General features: G+C 40.7%; 2 protein-coding genes across 2 annotated transcripts in view; one reads left to right on the forward strand and one right to left on the reverse strand.

The window, feature by feature from the left end:
* The window catches only part of LOC107087957 (chromosome unknown open reading frame, human C6orf47), a 5,199-nt gene extending 4,418 nt beyond the window's left edge, over positions 1-781 (forward strand). The window contains exon 3 of the mRNA XM_015379831.1: positions 138-781. The gene's annotated coding sequence lies outside the window, so the exon portion shown is untranslated. The remainder of the gene's footprint in view (positions 1-137) is intronic.
* A 9,276-nt stretch (positions 782-10,057) lies between these two features.
* Positions 10,058-18,645, reverse strand: part of ppp1r11 (protein phosphatase 1 regulatory inhibitor subunit 11) — a 12,530-nt gene continuing 3,942 nt past the window's right edge. The window contains exon 3 of the mRNA XM_015379855.1: positions 10,058-11,983. Within this exon, the coding sequence (XP_015235341.1) occupies positions 11,799-11,983 (185 nt within the window). The 3' untranslated portion in view covers positions 10,058-11,798. The remainder of the gene's footprint in view (positions 11,984-18,645) is intronic.

Consider the following 18,645-nt stretch of genomic DNA (forward strand, 5'->3'; position numbering starts at 1 on the left):
CATGGGGCCCCGGCCCCCCACTTTGGGGAACCCCTGCTCTAAAGGAATGAACTGACTAATTAGTCGTTGGTGTTTGAGCTCAGCGTGTCGGATGATTTTTGGCTTTTTTCACTGCTGATGTTTGTCTTCCTCCACAGATGTTGCAGCAGTTCTCCAGCTGTGTGACGACTCTGCAGACGCCCGCTGTGTTTGGACCACTGATTTAGTTCTAGTCATATTCCACTTTGGTGAACGCACCTGTTTCCTTTTGTTTTGCCTTTATAAAGTGGCCGTCATGGATGTGTCTAGTACCACTATAGATACTGGGAAACATTTCAGACTCTCGGACTCGGTGCCTGCACTGCTGTTTAGATCTGTTGCATTTTCTCTCTGCACACGTTTGATCTCCATAGTTGTTAAAGTTCCGGTTTTGTTCTGTTTTTTTTTTTATGTAAAATGAATCAATGCGTTTTTTTTTTCCACATATAATGTGACATATCTGTTGTGCAATCAAATGGAAAATTAACAAAGCTGTTGGAATGAAAACGTGTGAGGTGAATCCTGAAGCTGATTTGGACGACGTCCGCAGGATCCCACGTTTGCCTACTTCCCTTCCAGATGTTCTCCAGAATGACCAGAGTCATTCTGGTGATGCTACTGGTGATCTTTGCACCTCCTCCGTCATCCAGACGTTTAGAGAAACCAGGAAGTTCTGAAACACGTTTCCTCCCCAGGCGCTACATCTGTGCAGATGCCTCTTTAGTTTAGGTGTTAAAGTGGTTTATGGTGGCCTCTACAGGATGCCTAGTTCCCCGGTGAGCTGAATCATCAGGAAAAATAAGAAAAGCATCATACTTTCATATTTAAAGCTTTACTTTGTCTGATCCTATTTTTAAATGTTGAGATGAACCAAAGAGGTCAAATGAGGTCAATTTTAGATGATAGAATAAAGAAAAGTTCCAGTAGATGAGTAGAAGCCACTAAGTGCATCTTTAGTCAGAGAAAAGCTCCTAACATACTAAAACACTAAAAAGAAAAGTTTATAGAAGGAGCCTCAGCCTTGAATTATTCCCCCTTGCAGAAATGATGGTGTTCCCCCTCCCTGATGCTCCTTCAAGCTGTCTGAGTCTTCATTTAACCTGCATCCTGCAGGACGAGTCGCATCTACTCCTGATTTCACAAACTGAAGGACAGCTTTCCTGCAAAAAGTGAAATAATTGGAAATAACTTTAAGATTCTATAGATTATTTTGGTCCTCAGTATGTTGAAGTAGATGTAGCTGTCGCCTCCAGCCTGGATGGTTCACTCTGACCCCCCCCTTCCACACATCAGAACCAAACTGTCCAGCTTTAACCTCCAGGTGCCTTCCCTGCTGTGGGCATCAGACAGCAAAGCTGAGGTGATGGGATGGTTGGTCCGTGTTTCCAGGCTGCAGCAGAAAGCTAAGTTCAGACAGCAAGCAGCAGAGGCAGCAGCAGTAGCAGGTTTACATGCAAAGTCAATGGTTGACGCACATCAAGGTGCAACAAAAGATCCCGCAGCGCGTTTTGAGCAGCAGGAGCTGCGCCTCACAAGCTCCTGAGTATCTGATGCGTGTTGAAAAAAAATGTTAGGCTACTTTTGCTGCTCGATGCGCCACATCGACCAATCAGAGAAGCTGGTCTGGAGCTGGCAGGGAGACAGACACAGCGCTGTGGATGCAGAGCGCTATGATCACTCCTCTGAAACAGTTTAATGCCTAAATTAACTTCAAATGTTAAACCTGCCGGCAGAATATGTTCGATTTTATTATCCTGGTGTCTGCAGTTTGGATTACGTACCTGAAAAGCGCTAAATTCTACTTCCAGCTGCTGCGAACAGTAGCGGAAAAGCGCATAGAGGCTCCCGGGCCTGAGGCAGCTGCTGCTGGGGATTCCCAGTGACGGCGCAGCGCCGGTATGTGGGGGTCTGAGCGGCTCCCACAGAGAAATAATCTTTGAAGGCAGGATGGTAATCTGGATTAACTGACTGCACAGACCATGTTTTCAGGAGGACTTTCTCACTTCAACATAGATTCTAACTACTTTTTACCTGCTGATCACAACAAATATAGCTGCCATTGTTCCAGGCAGAGAAAGGATAGGGTAGCACTGCCCACCGCGCATCAGACCCACTACTTCCACCGCACAGCCAGAGCAGCAAAGATGCTACTAAAAACTGGTACAAGCATCAAAATTGAAGCAGCGTGTTTTTGCTGCTGCCTGCAGTCTGAACGTAGCTTTATCAGATAAATCAAAGTATTATTTCACTGTTCAACGTTAAAGATGGTCTTTTTAGCATTGCTACATAAGCAAGCATCACACTAATGTAGTCTGACATTATTTTCACTCAAAGGCACCAAATGATACACTAAATAACCCGTCTGCTTTTATTGCACATTTTCATTCTGGACTTTTCAACTTTTACCTGAAGATCTGAACTTATATATATATAAACACTCTGTCTGCTAGACAAGCCAGCCTGTCGTTTCAATGCCATGGTCTCAGGGCATAATGCACAATCATGTTGTTAGGAATACTAGCCTGCAGTATTTTTAGGTGACATTTGCAGGCTGCAAACTATTAGAAACAAACTGCACTTTGAATTTTGTTTTAGGCTCAACTTTTGTTGCTAAATAAAATGCATTTATTCCTAATCTGAATATTTGAGCTAAAGTGAATGTGGTTGTTCCTGTGTAAGGTGGAGGGTAAATTTGAAGTTGACCTTTCCCTTTTGATAACATCTCTAACTGCTGCGTTTTCCTCATCAGCTCCTGGTGTGGAGCTTTCATACAGGAACGTTACCTGACGTCCCAGATATTTTTAACAGAGGCGTCACTCCTGAGCAGTGCTGGATCACTATAGGCGGGGCCTGATGCGGCCTGGGGTGTGAGGCCATGAGGAGAACAGCGTGTTCTGCTTTCTGTAAGATGTTTATACTTGTTCATTAAAGCAGAGCTTTCTGCAGATTTTCCACTTTAGTTTCTGATTCCTGTTTTTGAAATCTAATTGAAAATGAAATCTATTATTTTAACAGTTTTCCTAAATGCTGCAGCAGGAAATGAAATTAAAGCGACTCCTGATCAAGTTCTTTGGTTGAACTCAACAGAAGTTTGACTCCAGGGTTCCTGCAGATCTTTAAAAACTCTTTAAAGGAATTGAATTAATATTAAAATACCTTAAATCAATTCTTCAAAGGTCATAAAAACAGAAATTGTCTGGACTTTACTGTAATTTGTATTAAATATAAAAAATATATATTTTTTAGCCCGTTTGTTTTTGCGAAGGGCGCAGAGGTGTCAAAAGGATTCATGTTTATTTCTCCAGTATAAATCCTCCTACTTTAATAACACTTTCGTAGAAGTTAGAGGATCAATTTAAGGTTTTCACTCCAGTAAAAGTGTAAAAAAATGTTTTTAAAACTACTTAAAGTATTAAAGTAAAACAAAAGTAATGCAGGAATAAATGTCAAAGACAGAAGCTTTACTGCTCTACTCTATTAAAGGAACATTTTTCTACAATTCTGGACGATAACTTCCTTAGACTTCATTTTCTTAGTTTTATAACTAATGGTAACAGAGTCACATTTAACTTTGAAAAACTATTTATTGTGTTTTTTGGTGGTATGTGGTGAACAAGTCGGGGCAGCACCGAGTCCAAGCAATTGTCTGGATGAAACTAATTATTTTAATGTTTTTTTTTTATATAAAAACAGGCAATAATAGAAATTAGCTTAAATTAAACAAAACTAATGAGTCTATTTTTGAAATGCAAGAAATAGAGGTACAATTGTACCCGGTCGATCCCCACAGTGTCCACTCTGGGTCCCTGAGCAAGACCCTTAACCCCGATCATGGGTGTAGGTTTGCATAGGGACCATAGGGACATGTCCCTACCAATAATTCTATGTGAATAACATGTTTATAATTTACTATACAGTGCTGTTGCAGCAGGCGCTTCTTTTCTCACAACTTGTATATTGAAGTTAATATTTTAAATGCTCGGTGTCAGTTCCTCTTATAGTTCCCGCGTCTACGTAAATACAATAAATCTATTTGCAGTCCCTTGAATATGTTATTTTGCTTTGTTTTACAATACAGAGAATATCAACATATCAGATGAAATGAATAAGAGTGGGTTTTACCTCTGCACAATACTATTTCTCGGATAAATACATAAACAACAGACATATTTAGACTACAGTGGGGCAAAAAAGTATTTAGTCAGCCACCAATAGTGCAAGTTCTCCCACTCAAAAAGATGAGAGAGGCCGGTAATTTTCATNCATGGGGCCCCGGCCCCCCACTTTGGGGAACCCCTGCTCTAAAGGAATGAACTGACTAATTAGTCGTTGGTGTTTGAGCTCAGCGTGTCGGATGATTTTTGGCTTTTTTCACTGCTGATGTTTGTCTTCCTCCACAGATGTTGCAGCAGTTCTCCAGCTGTGTGACGACTCTGCAGACGCCCGCTGTGTTTGGACCACTGATTTAGTTCTAGTCATATTCCACTTTGGTGAACGCACCTGTTTCCTTTTGTTTTGCCTTTATAAAGTGGCCGTCATGGATGTGTCTAGTACCACTATAGATACTGGGAAACATTTCAGACTCTCGGACTCGGTGCCTGCACTGCTGTTTAGATCTGTTGCATTTTCTCTCTGCACACGTTTGATCTCCATAGTTGTTAAAGTTCCGGTTTTGTTCTGTTTTTTTTTTTATGTAAAATGAATCAATGCGTTTTTTTTTTCCACATATAATGTGACATATCTGTTGTGCAATCAAATGGAAAATTAACAAAGCTGTTGGAATGAAAACGTGTGAGGTGAATCCTGAAGCTGATTTGGACGACGTCCGCAGGATCCCACGTTTGCCTACTTCCCTTCCAGATGTTCTCCAGAATGACCAGAGTCATTCTGGTGATGCTACTGGTGATCTTTGCACCTCCTCCGTCATCCAGACGTTTAGAGAAACCAGGAAGTTCTGAAACACGTTTCCTCCCCAGGCGCTACATCTGTGCAGATGCCTCTTTAGTTTAGGTGTTAAAGTGGTTTATGGTGGCCTCTACAGGATGCCTAGTTCCCCGGTGAGCTGAATCATCAGGAAAAATAAGAAAAGCATCATACTTTCATATTTAAAGCTTTACTTTGTCTGATCCTATTTTTAAATGTTGAGATGAACCAAAGAGGTCAAATGAGGTCAATTTTAGATGATAGAATAAAGAAAAGTTCCAGTAGATGAGTAGAAGCCACTAAGTGCATCTTTAGTCAGAGAAAAGCTCCTAACATACTAAAACACTAAAAAGAAAAGTTTATAGAAGGAGCCTCAGCCTTGAATTATTCCCCCTTGCAGAAATGATGGTGTTCCCCCTCCCTGATGCTCCTTCAAGCTGTCTGAGTCTTCATTTAACCTGCATCCTGCAGGACGAGTCGCATCTACTCCTGATTTCACAAACTGAAGGACAGCTTTCCTGCAAAAAGTGAAATAATTGGAAATAACTTTAAGATTCTATAGATTATTTTGGTCCTCAGTATGTTGAAGTAGATGTAGCTGTCGCCTCCAGCCTGGATGGTTCACTCTGACCCCCCCCTTCCACACATCAGAACCAAACTGTCCAGCTTTAACCTCCAGGTGCCTTCCCTGCTGTGGGCATCAGACAGCAAAGCTGAGGTGATGGGATGGTTGGTCCGTGTTTCCAGGCTGCAGCAGAAAGCTAAGTTCAGACAGCAAGCAGCAGAGGCAGCAGCAGTAGCAGGTTTACATGCAAAGTCAATGGTTGACGCACATCAAGGTGCAACAAAAGATCCCGCAGCGCGTTTTGAGCAGCAGGAGCTGCGCCTCACAAGCTCCTGAGTATCTGATGCGTGTTGAAAAAAAATGTTAGGCTACTTTTGCTGCTCGATGCGCCACATCGACCAATCAGAGAAGCTGGTCTGGAGCTGGCAGGGAGACAGACACAGCGCTGTGGATGCAGAGCGCTATGATCACTCCTCTGAAACAGTTTAATGCCTAAATTAACTTCAAATGTTAAACCTGCCGGCAGAATATGTTCGATTTTATTATCCTGGTGTCTGCAGTTTGGATTACGTACCTGAAAAGCGCTAAATTCTACTTCCAGCTGCTGCGAACAGTAGCGGAAAAGCGCATAGAGGCTCCCGGGCCTGAGGCAGCTGCTGCTGGGGATTCCCAGTGACAGCGCAGCGCCGGTATGTGGGGGTCTGAGCGGCTCCCACAGAGAAATAATCTTTGAAGGCAGGATGGTAATCTGGATTAACTGACTGCACAGACCATGTTTTCAGGAGGACTTTCTCACTTCAACATAGATTCTAACTACTTTTTACCTGCTGATCACAACAAATATAGCTGCCATTGTTCCAGGCAGAGAAAGGATAGGGTAGCACTGCCCACCGCGCATCAGACCCACTACTTCCACCGCACAGCCAGAGCAGCAAAGATGCTACTAAAAACTGGTACAAGCATCAAAATTGAAGCAGCGTGTTTTTGCTGCTGCCTGCAGTCTGAACGTAGCTTTATCAGATAAATCAAAGTATTATTTCACTGTTCAACGTTAAAGACTTTAGCATTGCTACATAAGCAAGCATCACACTAATGTAGTCTGACATTATTTTCACTCAAAGGCACCAAATGATACACTAAATAACCCGTCTGCTTTTATTGCACATTTTCATTCTGGACTTTTCAACTTTTACCTGAAGATCTGAACTTATATATATATATAAACACTCTGTCTGCTAGACAAGCCAGCCTGTCGTTTCAATGCCATGGTCTCAGGGCATAATGCACAATCATGTTGTTAGGAATACTAGCCTGCAGTATTTTTAGGTGACATTTGCAGGCTGCAAACTATTAGAAACAAACTGCACTTTGAATTTTGTTTTAGGCTCAACTTTTGTTGCTAAATAAAATGCATTTATTCCTAATCTGAATATTTGAGCTAAAGTGAATGTGGTTGTTCCTGTGTAAGGTGGAGGGTAAATTTGAAGTTGACCTTTCCCTTTTGATAACATCTCTAACTGCTGCGTTTTCCTCATCAGCTCCTGGTGTGGAGCTTTCATACAGGAACGTTACCTGACGTCCCAGATATTTTTAACAGAGGCGTCACTCCTGAGCAGTGCTGGATCACTATAGGCGGGGCCTGATGCGGCCTGGGGTGTGAGGCCATGAGGAGAACAGCGTGTTCTGCTTTCTGTAAGATGTTTATACTTGTTCATTAAAGCAGAGCTTTCTGCAGATTTTCCACTTTAGTTTCTGATTCCTGTTTTTGAAATCTAATTGAAAATGAAATCTATTATTTTAACAGTTTTCCTAAATGCTGCAGCAGGAAATGAAATTAAAGCGACTCCTGATCAAGTTCTTTGGTTGAACTCAACAGAAGTTTGACTCCAGGGTTCCTGCAGATCTTTAAAAACTCTTTAAAGGAATTGAATTAATATTAAAATACCTTAAATCAATTCTTCAAAGGTCATAAAAACAGAAATTGTCTGGACTTGACTGTAATTTGTATTAAATATAAAAAAATATATTTTTTAGCCCGTTTGTTTTTGCGAAGGGCGCAGAGGTGTTAAAAGGATTCATGTTTATTTCTCTAGTATAAATCCTCCTACTTTAATAACACTTTCGTAGAAGTTAGAGGATCAATTTAAGGTTTTCACTCCAGTAAAAGTGTAAAAAAAATGTTTTTAAAACTACTTAAAGTATTAAAGTAACAGAAATAATGCAGGAATAAATGTCAAAGACAGAAGCTTTACTTATCTCCCCTATTAAAGGAACATTTTTCTACAATTCTGGATGATAACTTCCTTAGACTTAATTTTATTAGTTTTATAACTAATGTTAACGGAGTTAAATTTAACTTTGAAAAACTATTGTGTTTTTTGGTGGTATGTGGTGAGCAACAAGTCGGGGCAGCACCGAGATAAATAAAGTCCAATTATTATTTTTATTAAAAAGTTTTCTAAAAGATAAATACTCCAGTCAGTTATAAATGGCCAACATTTCTACTTGAGTAAGTTTGATGGTGAAGATTCAATCATCCATCGTCATTCCAAAAAAAATAAAAACTGTTTCCAAGTTTGAAATCTATTTTTCAAATGAATTGAAAAAGCTTCTGGATGTGAAGCGAAACGTCTTCGACCTTGGAAACAGTCCACTGGATTGTTTAACTTTTACTAAAGTGAGTAAACAAAGTGTTTGTATTTTGTTGCTCAGCAGAGCGTATGTGGTGCCTCCAAATCTGCAGCCTCTTATTTCCATATTAGAATTAAAACAGTTTTATCAGGCAGGCTTCTTCCTCCTTAAAGGTTAAAGAACAGCTGCTGATTTCATTTTGTTCTTTTTTAGGTGTTTTAAAATCTTTTTTTTTTTTGTCTGACCAATTAAATGGTTAATAATAGTTTACCAAGCTCCAATTACTCCAATAGAGGAAGCAATAAAAGCAAAGGTTACAGCTGGGAGCTTCAGAGCAGAGGAACGTCCTCCATGTTTCCCCATGTAAATCCAACCAGGAGTGGCTGAAACCAGTTTACTTTGCAAGCAAGATGAAACGGCGTGAATTCTGCACACCATCAATCTGGTTTAATGCAGCTTAAAAAGAATTAAGTAGCAGGGAAGCTTTATGAGGGATGACGTGTTTATGTAAAGAATGTTTCCAGGTGAAATCAAGGCCATGCAGTCATGTTGTCAAATCAAGTTGCTACATCTCCAGATAAAACACACCGCCATTAAAGCAGCGCTATGGTGGAAATAATCATACAAGTTAAACGAGAGATTTGGAGAAATGTTCAAAGTATCTGAAAATGCCCACCTGTTTGACAAGATGGCCGACCTCAGTAGGTTAACATAGATCTCAGAACGAGCCGCTACTAAAGCTGACATTAAAAGTCTTAAAATATCTGGAATGTAACTTTCCTTAAGCTAAACCTGCATATATTGAGATGAGCTTCCAGTCTGCATCCTAAAATGACTGAACACTGAGAAGTTTATCTCATTTACAGCATTCATGGTTTTTATTCAGCTGAATCCCAGAAAAGATGAAAACATTTTATCACAACTCTGATTAAGTTAAAAAAAATCCCATAAGGTGATTTCCTCTATGAAGCTTTGGGACATTTTAAACCCAGATATGTGGAAGAAAATCAGGCCTCAAAGTTCATCCATATGCTGCATTTCCAGCTTTCTCACTTTAAGCCCCTCCCCCTTTTTTACTTCAAATCATTAGTCATAAGACTGAAAGATTCATCACATCTTTTCTCCTCATTTTTGGAAAATAATTCCCTTTATTTTATGATTGTAGAGGAGGAAGAGACTGAAGACATTTTGCTTTGTCACTTTAAGCACAGTTCAAAACTTTATTTTTTCACATTATATCAGCTTCATTATGCCAACAGTATATACAGGAATGTGTTTACCAGAACAACACTGCTGTAGTCAGTGTGCAGAGATGGTATAAATAAACAAACAGCATAGAAACCTGTGCAAAGACGAAAAATAAAAGGACATTCTAGTCACAGCAAAGAAAGCCGCAGTCGTCATACTTCTGTCCTGAATGCAGCATAATCTGGGATCCAGGTTACTTTGCTCTCTTAGCGACCGGAACGGAGCTCGGTAATTATCACTATCATCAGGTTTATATGCAGAGAGCTCGTACCCGTCTGCCTCATCTCAGCGGGGAAACATGAGGCGGCGTTTCCCGCTAATCTCATGTTACTCATGAACATCTAAAACAAAGTTTAAAGAAAAAAAGGATTCAACGTTAAACTGTTTGGGTAGAAACCCCCTTATATGGCGTCTATACGCTAATTTAGTCATTAATAACCACCAACGGTACGGATTATTTTAAATGCACATTTTTAGGTCAGCTCTGCCTTTTTCACGTTAGTTTAAAAAAGAATATTTTTACATTTTAAACAAATAAGCCACTTAAGCTTATTTGGGAGGAATTGTTCTCATCTCACTGGAATCTAAGAGAAAGCAACGCTGTCTTTCTTTTTGTCCATTTTACTGCAAAATTTATAATTGCCTTTTAATTAGTGTAACTTTGAAGATTTGGTCCTAAAACGATGAAACATAAGCATTTTTTTTGCCAATCATCCTGTCTTTGAAAATCCGGAAAAATATTCAGCTAATTGTTTTAAACCCAGCAGGACTCACGTCGATCTTAGATTAATTTAAACTTTTATCAAACAGGAAATGAGTGATGGTTCAGGATTGAAATCATTCTGAGGTGAATCATGGTTATAAAATGACAGCAGATTAATGCCGCCATCGGCTCACTGGGTATTTGGGACCGGTTAACATCGCTGATTTCACAAACACAAAGCTAAACAGGCAAGTTAAACCTGCTGTGTGCATTTGGCTGAAGTTATATGGCAGTAGGTTAAACTCGGCTAACGCTAGCTTTCATCATTTTAGCATCACAGACGTTTATTTTAGCATATAAAAAGAATTAGAATCCATTTTCTCCAGCATCGTTTTACCGTAAAACTGAAACAGATTGTCAGCAGTAAAGGGACGGTCAGTGTTCTGGTCTGAATCAAGCAGTTCGCCTCTTTAAAAACTTTTTCTTTTGATTCTCAAAGCTTTTCTGTTGCAGTTTGGGATCAACTTCTATGAATCAGTAGCTTGATGCCACAAGAAAACCTGGTCTTTAATCTTTAGGGAAAATGCACACCTTTTCAGAGGTTTTCATGGTCCAGTTGCTATGACAACAGTCCCAGGAAACCTGGTCATCAGAAAACAAAATCGGATCGACGACTTTAACACAGAAGATCAGCGCCATGTGGAAAAGCGGGGAACTGAAATTCTCTGCAGAGATTTGATCTTAGGCGGGAGAACCAAGTCAGTTTTCTCTTGGTAAATTCATTTTGAAAGTGGATATAAAAGAACTATTTGAATCTTTGCAGGTGAATATGAAACACTTCCTAAAACCTAAAGAGAAAATAAACACTTCCGTGAGAATTTTAATGAAGTTAAATGTGGTTTTGTGTCCGGCAGTCCCCAGAGAATCCGCCGTTTTTAAATACTGATCACAATATTAAAGGTCTCTGCACGCCTCGAGTCATTCTGGTGGAATTGCAAAGTAAATCTTCATGTTCTAATGTGAACGACCAACATGAAGCTGATCACAAAGCATCAGTGTAAAATGCAGCGCCTATCTCCCATCATGCTTTGCTTCAACGACAGCTTACAGTCAGAAAGTCCAAAGAGCTGCTGGAGAAGAGCGGAGAGCTTTTACATCTGCAGAAGAACTTTTAAACATCTTAAGACAATAAAAAAAAGCTGCGTTTTAAGAAGATTATAATCAGTCTACCAGAGCCTAAAAATAGCTTCTGAGATTTCTAGCATCGCATTTAAATGTAGATAAGCTGGAAATCAAGTCATTCCTCTTTATCTCAATTTATAACCATACAATTGTCAAATTTGCGGGAAATTCATAATCAAATTGGGAAAATTAAGAATTAAGTAATAAAAAATGAAAACTTGAAAGTGTGCCGGAATAATCATGCATGAAAGTGTAGCAGCCATATAAAGCCTGGAGCTCCAGGGTGACAGCATAGAGCCCTGACCATCTATCGTCTTAATTATTTGTTTTAAAACAAGTTTTTCATTTCAAACTAAGCTGCTTCTGAAAACAACAGATTTAAATTGGTAAACTTCCATCATGATGCGCTCCAGCAGCTGGAACTTTCTGACCTCAGGTCTGTCTGAGGCTCGCTGGGGAAACTAAACTAAAACAGCAGGGCCGTTTTTAATGTTTAACCCCCCCCACCCGAATACACTGAGTTGCACATTAATGGCGGTGCGTCCCTCCAGAGTTGGGGGGTGCTGTGCTCCCGCCATCAGGCCTCTGTCCATGTCCTTTCCTGCTATGACCCAGGATGCAGTTGGCACTGCCGCAGCCTTCGTCATCGTCGTCTCCCTCGCTTTCAGAGGAAGATTCTCCGAACTGCCGGGGCTTTTCATAAATACAGCAACCTGGAACACAATATGGAGAAACAGGATTAGGGTGGACAGAGAGAGACGACCATGTGGCGTCGGTTCGTTTAGTACAGCTTTCCAGACAGTAAATTAACCTTTTCATTCCATAAAATGAAGCAGTGATCAAGTGTAAACAATGTAGAAGAAAAAAAAAAGGAAATAATTGTACAAAAATTAGCCTCATTAAAACAAAACCGAAAAAAATAAAACTCAATCCAATCAATTGGTGTTTTAGGTGCAGCAGGAATTAGTTTTGCTGCTCAGACAAAAAACTTCTTGGAGAGTAAGGGCGCCATGGCAGATACTAAAGACATTGCCTTAAAAACTGCTTATGCGGAGATATTTGCATCATTTCCAGAGGAAAAGTGTCTCTGGGAGACCAGAGCACGTAAATAAGGTGAGCTGCGGGTGGGAAGAAAGTTTTGGTCCCAATAGACGGCAGCCTCCTGTCGGTGTCCAGGATGGGAGGAGGCAGCTGTGTTTTTTCCTGCTGGCCTCAGAGTCCTGGAGGTGTACAGTTCCTGAGGAGAGTCAGGATTGCAGGTAATCACCCCCAGCTTTGCATATCATGCAGCCGCCCTTTGGTTTGTTGTTAGGAGGACTAACTTGGGCTGCGATAAACTTAAACAGCTGAAGATGCAGCAGGCTCTCTATGAAGATTGTTTTTTTCACATCGTGTTTTATGGGAGGGCTTTTTATTTATAACATACATTAAATAACAGGACTGCAAAGTGTGCAGTAAAATAACTGTTTACTTATCTCAAGGCCAACTCCATGCATTTGTTACTTCAAGGCTGGACTATTGTAATTCTTTACTATCAGGAAGTCCACAAACTGTAGTTAAAAGCCTTCAGCTGATCCAAAATGCTGCAGCCAGAGTTCTAATGAAAATCCTCTCCTGTGGAACCAACTACCAGTTTTAGTCCGTGAGGCAGACACCCTGTCTACTTTTAAGGCTAGGCTTAAAACTTTCCTTTTTGATAAAGCTTCTAGTTAGAGTGGCTCAGGTTATCCTGAGCAATCTCTATAGTTCTGCTGCTATAGCCTTAGACTGCTGGAGGACATAGGGACCCCTTTTTCATCATTCTGCTTCATTCTATCTCTATTCTCCCACTCTGCAGAATCTGTTAGTTCAATCTCTAACGTTCTGCTCTCTCTGCTTTTTCTCATAGTAGCTTCATCTGGTCTGTTCCTGTTTGGCTGTGACTCCATCCTGGAGAGAAATATCAGCTGTGCTGCTGCCATCAACACCTTTGTTTCTAGATGTTGGAGCTTGGCCTGTTTTTCAGTGTAGTCCTGTTTCTCTGACTGTGACTAACTGGATGTGCTCTCTTCATCCTCTGACATGGAGCTGGCTCAGAGCTCGTCTACCTAATGTGGTACATTTTCTACACATTTTCTTCCGTAAAAGTTCAAAAAAATATCCACTGGACTTGGTTTCCAAGATTTGAAGACCACCTCTCCAGGAAGCTTTCTCAATTTAAATGTCTGGATCTGCAGTGAGTTTGAGTCTTTATATAAACAAGGCCTTGTACTGCTTGCTCCCAGGCCAGGAGGGAAACATTTACCCCATTTAAACGACCCTTGAAAAACCGATCCGTGCCGAGACTGGGCCGAGCTCGGATCAGTGAACCAGGCCCAGTTCGGTTCTGATGACCATTTACACATCACGCTATCTCGGCTCCTCGCCTCCTAGTGACGATCTGCGGTATTACTGCCAGTATTGAAGGAGGAAATCTAGCAGTTGGTGGCGGTAATGCACCAAAAGTTGTTTGTCAACCACCATAAAACACAAGAAGAAGACGAAGGAGGAGGGAATCAAGCAATCAAAATGGCGGCGTCCGTCACATTCAGAAAGTTATGCTTGATTATTATTGCTGTACTTCGGTGTTTGCGGAGGGTCAGGCAAAGACGGCAACCTTTCGTGGATGTTTATAGTTCTTCTTCTGTTTTGTGTTGGTTGGCGAGCAACTTCCAGAGGGGCATTACTGCCACCTACTGGAATGGAGTGTGAATCGGGACGTGCAGCCAGATAGAGATGACGCGTTCTGCTCATGCGCTCTTGTTATCAGAGAACCGAGCCAGGGAAAAACCGAGCCGAGCCCACCTCTAGAACTGGTCTGCAGTTAGCTCGGTCCGGTTGTGTCTAGCTCGGTTCAGTTCAGTTTGCTTTCCATTTACAAACCATAAGTTATCTCAGTTACTGAGCTCGGTCCGGTCTCTGCACGGTTTTTTAAGGGTAGTGTAAATGGGGTAAAAGCCCCTCCAGCGTGTCCTGGGTCTCCCCCTGGGCGGACGTGCCTGGAACACCTCACCAGGTTGACGTCCAGGAGGCATCCTAACCAGATGCCACCTCAACTGGCTCCTCTCGATGTGGAGGAGCAGTGGCTCTACTCTGAGTCCTCCCCGGATGACTGAGCTCCTCCCCCTATTTCTAAGGGAAAGCCCGGACACACTACGGAGAAAACTCATTTCAGCCGCTTGGATCCAGGATCTCAACCTTTTGGTCGTGACCCAAAGCTCATCACCATAGATGAGGGTAGGAAGGTAGATAAACCTGTAAATCGAGAGCTTTGCTTTTTGGCTCAGCTCTCTCTTCACCACAACAGGCCGGTACAGGGCAGCAGACGCTGCACCAATCCACCTGTAGATCTCCCGCTCCATCTTTCCCTCATTCATGAACAAGACCCCAAGATACTGAAACTACTAATGTTTAAGAAAAACCTAAAAGGCCAAGTTTTGATCATCTTGTAGTACTGAAGTGCGTTAGAAAGAAGAGTTCATACCCCACATGAATGTCTGTATTATAGCCATGCACAGGACAGAACAGGGAATAAGCACTGATGACAAAGATCAGAACAAATGGAAATCTAAACAGTGTGAAATAGATTCCTCTCTGCTCTGCTGAGTCAATACTTTGTAAAACGTTTAAAATGTGAGTCTTTTGGTTTAAATCCAAACCGATGGTCTCCAAACCTTTAGCCACAAAAAGAAAAATATTTAAGTTAAAACAAAAAACTTGTGGGACACAAAGATTTTTTATGATTTCACTAAAAATTGCATCATACTGGAAAAGTTCTGATCCACAGAGGAGAAAGGGCTCAATGGAAGCACTTCGGTCTAAAACGGCTGATTTGATTTGCAGCATGTCCATCCATCAAATGTATATAATGGAGTTAAAAAGAACAAACCAAGTTTTTTCAGTCAGAATCGATGAAGAGCAACATGCATTATTATTGGTTTTATTTCATTTAGCAAAGCGGCAGATAGAAAGGAGACGCTTTACTGCAGGGAAACAGCAGTAATGTGTAGAGAAATGCTCACAAACTAAAATGACGTTAGATTAGCATAAAGCTATGCTACGTAATGTTGGAGAGCTTGCAAGATTTGAAAGTGAAATTCATCTACATAAAACACTCAAACTGAAGAGTGATGCCAACTCTAGTGGAAATAGTTCAATTTCCAGACCTTGGTTCAGAAGTCAAATAATCCTGGCCATCCAGGCCAACAATTCCCTCTAATGAGCCCCTTTCAGAGACATAAACAGGTATGGGGCATTGCAGGCCAACAAAGAATCCAAATGACCCCCATTCCAAAGGGGGGGACCCGTTCATCTGTTTCTATTTGCATGATTTCTAAACACAATTCTTTGTTGGGCTGCTGGATAAATCAAAGCTATTTCTGACATTTTTAATTTAAAAAGTTTCCTGTATGGAAGAGAAACGTCTTCAAACTGGGAAACAAAGTCCAGTGGATTGATTTTAAACTTTTTTGGAATGACTCTGACCTGGATGATGAGAATCTTCACCAGCAACACCCAGAAGATTCACCTCTCACCCGCCCTCACCTGACTATTCTAGAAAACGTCACTTTCAGGTACCTAGAATGAACTTTTTCAAGCTTGACCTGGATGACTGAGACTCTTCACAGATATCTTCAACAGTCATCATAATGGTTCTTCAAAAAGCCCCATTTTTATTTACTGTTGTAATGTTATAGACTCTTATATTCATTTATAACTGCTTAAATGTGAATATTTTATCTTGTTTATTTAACATTTATACTTCAGCTTACTTACAGCTACTTTTACTATTCAACACTTTGACACTGGGCTGCTCTGGAACCCGTAAAACAAATTTCATTAGATTTAATTTTAATGTGTTGAAATGAAAAATGTTGAAATAGCTTTTTGTTTTCCATTTCTATCATTTTAGTATTTGACTGATGATATTCTTCACCGAAGGGAAAACAGNATGACTGAGACTCTTCACAGATATCTTCAACAGTCATCATAATGTTCCTTCAAAAAGCCCCATTTTTATTTACTGTTGTAATGTTATAGACTCTTATATTCATTTATAACTGCTTAAATGTGAATATTTTATCTTGTTTATTTAACATTTATACTTCAGCTTACTTACAGCTACTTTTACTATTCAACACTTTGACACTGGGCTGCTCTGGAACCCGTAAAACAAATTTCATTAGATTTAATTTTAATGTGTTGAAATGAAAAATGTTGAAATAGCTTTTTGTTTTCCATTTCTATCATTTTAGTATTTGACTGATGATATTCTTCACCGAAGGGAAAACAGGATAAGGAGGAAAAAGTCAAACCGAGCTTTGGACCGAACAGCAGGAGGAGCGGTGAGGAGAGAGAGGACTTAGAATTAGATTTATTTAGTCATTTTTTATTTACACGTGTAAATAAAAAGACATTTCACTTTGGATGGAGAGAGAACAGGTGCTAGAAAAGGAAATACTGTGACGGAACTGTAAAGGCTTTAAAAGGTAAATGTTTAATGCATGATACTTGAAGTATTGTGTAAGATTATATTAGAAATATGTTCAAAAGCTGGCTTTCCTTAACAAGAGTGAACAGATTAGGCATGATTATGAACATAATGATGTAATAGCATCTGGGTCTATTTTAACTAAGGAAGTAAATATAAAGCATCTGATTTCAATTACATTGGAATGGCTTTTGTGACACATTTCTAACCATTTAGATACAAGATCTAAAAAAGAAAGATAGAAGCTTCAAATCAAAGTTGGCATACAGTTTATAATGCCTGAAATGTCTGACAGGGAAAGAGAAATGCGCCAACTAGCCTTTTCAAAAGTCATACAGATGTTGCTTTTTCTGCTTAATCCTCTGAAAATGACCTGATTTAAATCATGGAACTTAAAATACTTTCTGGGGAGCACGTTGCTGAAACCCACCTAGCAGTGACTGACTCCTGACCTCTGTATTTTTTGGGCCCTGCAAACAGCAAAGCAGACACAGCGCTGCTGGAGACAGACAGCAGGCCACACACACCGGCGCCTTCTTTTCTCGCACTATTCAGTGCAAACAAAAGGTTCACTGAGTTTAAATGGGTTTTCTAATTACAGAGTTCTGAAGGCAGGCCGTTTCACTGGATGGTACTAACGAATGACACACTGTTCTAATAAAAAAAATATAAAATCAGACATACAGCTGGATGAACACGGCCTGTTGCTGCAGCAGGCTTCGGTTACTGGAGGACACACTGGCCCCCCTTTTCTCCCTCTCAAACATTCTTCTACTAGTTCTTTACAATTCTACATCATTTTAGGCTTTTAATTTGACATTTTTATTCTCCTTTCTTACTCTTCACAGAAGCTACATCTTATCCCACATTCAATTAAGTTGTGAAACCTTCCTGCTGTGAACATCTTTATGTTTCCTTCTATGGCCCCATTTACACTGTGCTTCAGAAACCGTGCAGAGATCGGTCTGCGCACGGTAACTGAGATAACTGCTTAGTATAAATGGCACGAAAAACTGAATTGGACCGCTAAACAAAACTGAACCGCGCGAAACTGGTACTAGTTCATCAGCAGGACTCGGCACAGTTCAGTTCTCAGATTACAAAGCGTGCATGAGCAGACCGCGTCATCTCCTTGCAGTCAGCCTCCGTAATCAGCTAGCTTCACCACCGTACCACACGATTTCTAGTGGTGATTCTGCTTAGCAGGGTGATGAACCTCAACGTCTGTCGTTGTTTCCTGCGTCTGGAAGCCCTGATTAGACTATCGTTTGTCGTATCCGCTTCCCAAAAGCCGAACGTCAGGTAAATTCACCAAAGGCTGTCTTCTTCGCCTGACTCTCCATAAACTTCCTGAATGTTACGGGTGCTGCATATAGCTTGTTTACCTCTAGAGAGCAGTAGTACCGTAGATTGCCACTAGGAGGCGAGGAACTGTGCTAGCATGGCGTTGAACAGAGCTCGGCACGGCTAACTGATCCAAACTTGAACTTTCAGAGGTTGGTGTAAATGGGGCTTATGAATGATCCACTTCTTCCTGTTTTTAGTGTTTAACTGCAGCTCTCTGCTGGACGCAGCAAATGGCTTCATTTTTGGACAATTGGCTTGAAAACGGCTCCTTGGTTCCTCTGTGTTCTTCTCTGTCATCCAGCACATTACAACTTCAAACAATATAAACCCTAAAATCTAAACTCCAGTTGTTTATTAACATTTGTTTAAGGTTTTCTCTTTCATGAAGTCACTAAAGTCTCTGCTTCCGTCTCCTTGAACCCCAGTGGGCCTCAGCAGATGGCCGCCCCCACCCAGCCCGGGTTTGCTGGGGGGTTTTTTCTTTTTTTTAGGGGGTTTTTTTTTTTCCTCTCTCCTCCA

This window comes from Cyprinodon variegatus, unplaced genomic scaffold (assembly GCF_000732505.1).
Source record: "Cyprinodon variegatus isolate N-32 unplaced genomic scaffold, C_variegatus-1.0 Scaffold201, whole genome shotgun sequence".
NCBI lineage: Eukaryota > Metazoa > Chordata > Actinopteri > Cyprinodontiformes > Cyprinodontidae > Cyprinodon > Cyprinodon variegatus.